Here is a 9,311-nt window from a genome sequence, read left to right as displayed (position 1 = left end):
TGTAGATTTCATTGAATGTAATACACTCCACTTTTATGAAAATTACAGCGTACCAATTTGTGCTGTAAACTCAATGGTTGGAGTGTTGTATATATAAAACCACAGCATACCAATACGTACAGAAAACTCAACATTTGGAATACTAAATAAAACTTCACTTAAAACAAAAAACAGGCTTCGCCGTCTAATAGCAGTGTGCTGGTCGGTTAATGGACACTTATGAATAGGAGGCCCTTCGCATATTCATGTGTTCCTGAGGCTAATTAGTTAACTGTAGTTAACTTCCAATTAGCACCTTCTTTTTTATTGTTAATTATAATTTGATGAATATTCAGTTTAATAGATACAATATTCATCATATTAACAAAAATAATATCTATTACCAACTCAATATAATACATTGTTAACAATTGAATTTGGTCTGAAATTTTAACTTTTAATTATGAAGTTCAATTAGCCATTGCAATCAATTAAAACAAGTATAAAAACAAGAAACTGAAACTAAGACATCTATCTTTTGTTTGACTCGTAATTGGTTAAAATATGGCCTTCCAAGACAGAAATAATCTTTGGTAACTAAACATAAATACTTTTTCAATCAATGAAATCAATACAAAACATGCATAATGGAATCTGCAGCCTTCTTTATGATACCACAAACTATTGCAGTTCTCAGACTGTGGATTTATAGGTTTACATTTATACACTCTGGTATTCTCTAATCACAGCGACTGTCTAAAGGAGACAAGGCATCACAAGTGATACAAATCCCCTCGCATTCACACATTTCGACATGCAGCTGTATGTAAGAGGAAATGAAGGCTTTAGAGCTATGACAAAGTTTTTCTAATAATAGTAACAGTGACCTTGACCTTCAATGTAGAAACCTGAAATACAAACTTGTCATACTTCACACTTGTATGAAGTTTCATGAAATTATGTTTAGGAATGAAGTTGCTAGAGCGATGACAAAGAGTGTAACGTATGTACGTACGAGCCAAATCCTATATCCCCTCAAACTTTCGTTGTGAGGGGATAATGAAGATCAATAGCAAGTACCAGTATGTAAATAAAGGTTCCCTAACGAGTGGTGGTTGGTTATCATGTTTATCTAACTTCAGTTAGTTCATTTTCAAATTGTATAAAGACATAAGGTTTACCGAGTGTCTTTTGCAATTTGAAAACTAACAAACGAGAGTTACATAAACATGATACTCAACCATCCTGAGTTTGGGGAACTTTTTCTCTCACAACATTCAGAGATTATGTCTAGAGAACAACATGTTTCTCTGTGTAATGCATTGTTCCTGTTTATAATTAGGAAACTATTGCCATGAACTATGAGGTCACTATGACGTAGCAAAGTATCCTTACCCGACATCATAGGAGCTTTGAGATTATTGACCAATGAAATCACGCCCAGGATGGGAAACAAAAAAATGTTTACAAACTCCTAGAAGGTTTATCCAGTGAGTCAGGAGTGAGGAAACCTGTAGCGGTTGTTGGAGAATAAAAGCAACCCCAAACGTGTATATATCTCGTGACGCAGATTTCTCTTGTTTCTTGTACAAATGAATACATTTAACTCGGGCCATAAACAAGTGCAACCATTACATCAAATATCGATACACGACTTCCAGGATGATTACATGTGTATATACAAGTATTACAAAGACAAGTACATGACCATATAAGTAGGATACAATATTGTCAAATTCTGGGATGTTGACGTCCGAACCATGGGAACCTTTCACACTTTATTCATCACATTGTTTGAAATCATGAAACCATGAAAAAACCTGAAGAAAAATGAGATACTGTAAATGTACATATTTTAGCGGTAGTGTGATTTGAGTGGTTATTGCATTTTAAATATTGCGCTAAATAATGAATGAACAAATTACAGCTCTTATATTATTCTCTATTGCATATATTTTGGGTGGTGCCGATTCATAAATGCATTATTCTATCAAAATCTGATAATGCACTAAAATTTGAGTACGTTAAATTAAGTACATTTACAGTAAATGATATCAATACAAGTTAGACTGACACAGGGACTAAATATATAACATCTGTATATGTATGTCATGTACAGAACTAGGTATTGAAACAGCCACCTGGGTGTTTAATATATCTATAAATCAAGATAAATCTGTAACATAATCATATTCTACAAGATACTGTATAAACATCATACTGGTTCATTCCTGTCAAAGGTAGGGGAAACCGTCATAGAACCGTCATAGAACCGTCAAAGGTAGGGGAAACCGTCATAGAACCATCAAAGGTAGGGGAAACCGTCAAAGGTAGGGGAAACCGTCATAGAACCGTCAAAGGTAGGGGAAACCGTCATAGAACCGTCATAGGTAGGGGAACGTCAAAGGTAGGGGGAAATAACTATCTTTCCTTATCATCATTACATTATTTTTTTAAACTTCTGAACACCAAGAACCTAGGGTCATAATATTTGGCCAGTTGCATGTGTGGATGGGGGGCTATCAATTTTGTTAAAATTAATGACCTTGATTCACATTCAAGACCTTTAAGATGATTTATGTATCCATTACATATATAATACTTTTATTTCACATTTCTATATTGACCTCCATAATCTATGATGCATACATATAAAACCATGTAAGCAGACAAAGCTTGATGTGATCATGTTCACAATTAACAAACACAGTGTATGGGGGCAGGATGATGCTGAAGATATCCAACACTGGTGCTAACATGGTATTCCTCTCGGCTTGAGAGTGGTCAAACTGTCCAAAAAGGCTGCTAACATGGATTCCTCTTGGCTGGAGAGAGGTCAAACTGTCCAAGAAAACTGTTAACATGGTATTCCTCTCGGCTGAAGAGTGGTCAAACTGTCCAAAATAAATGCTAACATGGATTCCTCTCGGCTGGAGAGTAGTCAAACTGTCCAAAAAGGCTGCTAACATGGTATTCCTCTCAGCTGGAGAGTGGTCAAGATGTCTTCGATCCTAAGACCAGGTCTGGTATTTGTATGTGTCTGACAGTTGTTAACACATACTCCTTGAGGGGCTGGACTGTGTAGACGGTCAGGCTATCCAGTACCCACTCTCTGGACACGGTCAGCAACCCAAACCTCTTGTGCAACTCTGAAAGAACCAAGTCATAAGTATACTGTAAGTACTCATTATCACCAACTAGTTATTGTCATCTTATTACTAGGGTTAGTGCTGTAGAGAATAGTTATATTCTGTATAACACGCTGCATCAATTTCAACAGAAAATCTATAAATACAACACCAATTATTTCATCTACCACCTCCCACCACCAGGATACTTAGAGGTCCAGTTGCTTTGCCACCAGTTGGGCATATAAGCTCACCTGCCATTCAGGCAAGTGACCTAACCTTTTTCGGCCCCAAAATCGATCAAAATTAAAAATCTTCGATAGAACTTTCAAACGACTGTTTCTTTAATTTTTAATACTTCCCCGGATGCATTTATTATTCATACAAAACTAATGGATCTCATTCTGAATACTGGTCATAGTATATATATATGTTTACAGGTTTCTTAGAATGAACCACTACTGAAAAGGAGGTATCGGAGTACGGTAACACAAGTCCTTAGGGCAATACAGTCGAATCTGCTCAAGCGACCATCTGTGTTAAGCGACCATCTGTGTTAAGCGACCATCTGTGTTAAACGACCATCTGTTTTATGCGACCACTTTTCATTCCTCGCAACTGTTTTTACTATGTAATTTAACTGTATTAAGCGACCATCTGTCTAACGCGACCAGCGACCACCAAAAATTATGTTAAAAGACCACATTTGATACATTTTAGCGACCATGTTTGACGAAAATATACCAAACGATCGGTGAAATAGTTGTGTATCTCCAAAATTGCGACTGTCACCACATTTGACGAAGGGCTAATTCGCGATTTTTTCACCAAGTTCAATGAACAAATTAAAAAGAAAATTTCCAAACTTATAGTAAATTCATTGATGGTTGCTATGACGTTGTTGTGCAGAAACAAAAAGTAATTTAGCAGTGAAAATACGGCCCGATATTTATCGCAGCTGAGCAAAACCATTTTGATTGCGCGAGTGTCCTGCTAGACAATGCAACCTTTAACCCTACGATATCCTCCTGCTAGGCAATGTGACCTTTAACCCTACGATATCCTCCTGCTAAGCAATGTAACCTTTAACCCTACGATATCCTCCTGCTAGGCAATGTAATCTTTAACCCTACAATATTCTCCTGCTAGGCAATGCAACCTTTAACCCTACGATATCCTCCTGCTAGGCAATGTAACCTTTAACCCTACGATATCCTCCTGCTAGGATGACAGACTTTACTGTATATGGTACATACTATTGAACGATCTTGTGTCTTCTGGTGATGGCAAATCATCTTCATCTTCGAGGTCAATACATGTGATGGCTAAGTTCAGCTTTGTATCGGGAGGAAACGCTGACGGATGGTCTACTACAGTGCCCCCACACCTCTCAATCAATTCTTGTAGATTTTCTGAAACAAGTAATACAAAAAATCTGAAATAATTTACAACAAATGGCCAAAAGGCCCTGTATCACTTGTTATTCATCTTCAAATTAGGTCAAGGTGAAATATATTCAAATAGATTGAGTATAATTACGAATATTTTGCTATACCTAAGTAAATCTTGTTATTGTGACTCTTACACCTGTATAGGCCTGGCTGTAACATGTAACAGATCATTACACTAGTACTCTTCATTATACAGAAGAAGTTGTTCAAAGGAAAGCTGGAGTACTGGAGAAAAACCACCAACTTACTGCAAGTACCTGGCTAGGGCCCCAAGTAGGCCTGGAACCCACAACCCAGTGGTGGAGGGCTAGTGATTGTAGACAGTCAGACAACTTAACCACTCGGCCACCACGACCCAGTGGTAGAGGGCTAGTGATTGTAGACAGTCAGACAACTTAACCACTTGGCCACCACAACCCAGTGGTGGAGGGCTAGTGATTGTAGACAGTCAAACACCTTAACCACTCGGCCACCATAACCCAGTGGTGGAGGGCTAGTGATTGTAGACAGTCAGACACCTGAACCATTCGGCCACCACAACCCAGTGGTGGAGGGCTAGTGATTGTAGACAGACAGACACCTTAACCACTCGGCCACCTCAGCTCCTCCCCAACGAGTTGTTACCCATCACATGTACAAAGTAGGCCTATAAACAAGACTCAGCAGTCAGTACCTTACCACTTGTTCTCGTTAAGCAGTCCGAATTTAAGTCACCGGTCGTTAAGCTACCACTTGTTCTCATTAAGCAGTCCAAATTTAACTCACCGGTCGTTAAGCTACCACTTGTTCTCGTTAAGCAGTCTGAATTTAACTCACCGGTCATTAAGCTACCACTTGTTCTCGTTAAGCAGTCCGAATTTAACTCACCGGTCGTTAAGCTACCACTTGTTCTTGTTAAGCAGTCCAAATTTAACTCACTGGTCTTTAAGCTACCACTTGTTCTCGTTAAGCAGTCCGAATTTAACTCACCGGTCATTAAGCTATCATTTGTACTCGTTAAGCAGTCCGAATTTAACTCACCGGTCGTTAAGCTGTCACTTGTTCCGAGACAAAAGAAGTGAAACCCATCAAAGAGGGGTTGACTGCTGAGGCGCGACTGACGAGGGCCGTAGTGACAATTCCCCGTGATGGTGTCGCCAACAATCTCGTACTTATCCTAAAAATAAACAACACAAGATTAAGGACATCTTATATACCGTAAATGTGTGGGTATAGCGTGCACTCGGGTATAGTGCCCAGGTACGTTTTTGGAGTCAGATTTGATAAGAAAACAAATCGGTATCTTTGCCGTGTGTGTGTGATTATGCTGCAACATTTGTTATGTAAGTTATTGTGTGAGCGTGATGATGTACTGTAAGTTATTGTGTGAGCGTGATGATGTACTGCAAGTTATTGTGTGAGCATGATGATGTACTGTAATTTATTGTGTGAGCTTGATGATGTACTTTAAGTTATTGTGTGAGCGTGATGATATACCGAAGTTATTGTGTGAGCGTGATGATGTACTGTAAGTTATTGTGTGAGCGTGATGATGTACTGTAAGTTATTGTGTAAGCGTGATGATTTACTGTTAAGTAAATAATGAAACTCAAACACATTAAAACATTCAAAACTTATTTCATTCTTTTTTGTTTTTTAATCTTCAATCTATCATATATGACCGACGACTCCAAACAAAACTATTAGAAGGGAGGTAATCCAATATGGCGGACCTGAAACTCGAGAACGATAACCCAAGAATGACTTGTTCCTGCATATAGTGCGCACCCCCTTTTTGACATGACCATATTTACCTAAAAAAGTGTGCACTATGCGCGAAAATTTACGGTAATGCAGGAAGACAAACATTTTATGCAATTTTTTTCATCAATTTACATAAATATTTTTTTGAATTCCAAAAAGTGACAAGAAATTCTTAAAGATTTGATAAATTATCTAAAATATGCATAATTGTTGATGTTCTCCTTTACTTTGTTTCAATATTTCACAGATCTGATATTAATGTGAAATAGTTACTTATCTGCACTTGTCCCCAGAGAGGGCCACACATTTATGCATTAACTTGCTTTCAAATCTTGCTTGGTGTGCAGAATTTAAAACTTTACTTCAACCTCTATTTTTCCTATTAGGTAGTGCCTCTCTGACTTTCACTTGAGCCGGTCAGAGATATATCGTTATTGTTTACCTCGGGCAGTAGATGTCCAGCACCCTTACTGTCAGCAATCCACTGGTAATCTAACACCCAACACTGATGAGCCATGCCCTGAAAGAACTTCAGAGTCCTTTCACAGACTCTTCCCCCTTGAGGCACTGTAACAGAGAACAAACCTGTAGCTACAAGAAGATTTAGCCAATATACCTTTTAACAGTGAACCACATGTTCCATTTTTATCTGATATATAAACAATATTACATATCAACAAAAGCGGCCCAGAGGGCTTGTATCATTCATCTTGATTTCTTAATCAAAATATTTCATCAATACCAATATTTACAATTTTAGACTCTTCCTTTCAGAGGGATAAAATCTAGTGTTGAAAACCCTAATTTCATGATCGATCATCATATTTAATTTTGCTTAAATGCTATTTTTTTCACTTTTCATGTGTTGATCTTGAAATTGAGTTAAGGTCATTCATTTGAGCAACCTTGATAACCCTTCATGCCAGCATACTCATACACAGTATCCTTGAAGGTACAATGTCAGCTGTTGATGTCAAAATAACTCACCTGTTTTGACAATGACATGTGTGATGGAGGGGTTGAACTTAGCGTAGAACTTGTCATCATTCTGTAGTGCCAGCTTCTGTATCTCTCTCTGTGGGAAACGAAACAACATCAGTTAACATGTCAAACAATATCAACATGTCGAAGATATTAAATCAGTACAGTCAGACCTTACTTATACGACACCTGACTTCATCGAAATGCTGATAAACTGACATGATTTAATCATAGGTGTTAACCTCTGAAACCTCCAATGAGGGAGATCTCCGTCATTCCACATTTCCAATGAGGGAGAAAGTGTGTGAAATGCGAATGAAACTGCTTTGCTCAATTTAGTTTTCCCTTTTAGGCATCAAAATAACCCCAAAAAAAGATTTGATTCAGACACACCTGTTATAATCATTCCACACACCCTGCAGTAACTAGGAGATCATTTGACCACAGAATGTAGATTTTGAGTTTGTGTGAGTTTGGACTTGAATGAGGGAGTTTCGAGTGAGATTGGTAAATTTTGGTCAAAATGAGGAAGCCTCGCTCCTAATGAGGGAGTGTTGACAGCTCTGTTTAATAGTCTTAACAGACAGGTTTTTATTTATTTGTACAAGAAAAAGGGAGTGGCAAGATAAGACAGTGTATCAGTAAAGTCAGGGTTATATGCATGTAGGTATAGAAACTGTCTTTACTGACATGTAGATATTTGAGATGAAAAAACTTATTTATCTTGAATTTTTTTACATTCCATTCCAGGGCATACAGATATATTGCTCCAGCTTCAAGAACTAATAAAAGACACTTTGACCATTTCTTAGTCCTATTTGAAAATTTGTGTCCATCAATATTTGGCTTGAAGAAAATTTGGGATTACAGTGATAAAACTTACTGTCTGTAAGTATGTCAGCCCTGTCGTTACGAATCCTCTCTGTCGACTTTGGCTGTTGTGGTCAACATCATCGGTTTTCGGTGAAGTGAGCTCCTCCTTCAGCGGCCCGGTATTACCACAGGGACTGGACAATATGGGGGCCTGATCTTGTGAGAGCTTGCTTGGTGGCCTTTTCCCCGGCTGTGAGGGTGTGGGGGGAGGTGAAGGGGGTAGAGGGCTGAGAAACAGGTCATCACCTTCATGCCAGTCCGCCATTCCATCCTCGACTTCTATGAATCGGCTTCCCTGTGATGTTTTGATGACAGGAGAGCTCGTCACCAAGTCGATCATACCTGCAGGGTGAAAAAGTATTGAAATGTCGGTTTAACCTTTTAGCAATTGTAGTAAGTAATAAATGCGGCAAAAAGTGTTCTTTTTTTATGTAAGAATAATTTCATTCCACATATTATTTACTTTATCATATAACTATAACGTGTTTGGCTGTGAACACACCAATATCATATTTTTTGTATATTACTATATGGAATATTGGCCAAAACAACGTCACAGGGAAGACTTAAGACATGATATTGGTGTCAAGCATATATATTGAGGAATTTGTTATAATTTCTCAACAATATGAAAGAATACAGTGCAGTAGGCCGTTTTTATTTGTTAACATTTACTGTAAAAACCCATGTAATTTGCGCACCTGTGTAATTTGCGCAGGTACTTTTTGAGGCTGAAAATCGGGAAAAAAGGTTCTACTCGAATATTTTGCGCACCCAAAAAATCTGGAAAAAAAACGATGTTCATTCTCCGAAAATCGATCTCTGAATATATTTTTTTTAAATATATTTCTATGATTTTTTTTTCATTGATGTAAAATGATATTTAAAACCAAGAAGAAACTACGTAAAATGTGTATTTTGTTGCTTCTTTTCTTTGAATTATCTGATCACACATGACACACACGTGTGCGCATATCGGCATACATCAATTCATTTTAGCAATATTTTACATAAAACATTTACTTGCTTACAAAAACATATCAATTAATAAGTAATTCGATGTTTAGTAACCGCTGGTGCATATCTCCTGGTGAAAGACATAATTAGATACCTTTTATTGATCATAATTACGATCAGTGAGAAGGGCTCATCATGG

At 37.7% G+C, this 9,311-nt stretch overlaps 1 protein-coding gene across 1 annotated transcript in view; it reads right to left on the bottom strand.

Moving 5' to 3' along the window:
- Positions 1-2,948: 2,948 nt before the first annotated feature.
- LOC110448507 (breast cancer type 1 susceptibility protein homolog) overlaps positions 2,949-9,311 on the bottom strand; it is a 28,267-nt gene continuing 21,904 nt past the window's right edge. The window contains exons 13-18 of the mRNA XM_021494779.1: positions 8,166-8,497; positions 7,289-7,376; positions 6,744-6,868; positions 5,579-5,714; positions 4,364-4,519; positions 2,949-3,128 (exon numbers count right to left, since the gene is read on the bottom strand). Of these exons, the coding sequence (XP_021350454.1) occupies positions 2,974-3,128; positions 4,364-4,519; positions 5,579-5,714; positions 6,744-6,868; positions 7,289-7,376; positions 8,166-8,497 (992 nt within the window). The 3' untranslated portion in view covers positions 2,949-2,973. The remainder of the gene's footprint in view (positions 3,129-4,363; positions 4,520-5,578; positions 5,715-6,743; positions 6,869-7,288; positions 7,377-8,165; positions 8,498-9,311) is intronic.

Source organism: Mizuhopecten yessoensis, unplaced genomic scaffold, assembly GCF_002113885.1.
Source record: "Mizuhopecten yessoensis strain PY_sf001 unplaced genomic scaffold, ASM211388v2 scaffold4105, whole genome shotgun sequence".
Lineage (NCBI taxonomy): Eukaryota > Metazoa > Mollusca > Bivalvia > Pectinida > Pectinidae > Mizuhopecten > Mizuhopecten yessoensis.
Note: the sequence above shows the minus strand (reverse complement) of the source record. Positions and strands in the feature narration are given on the sequence as shown.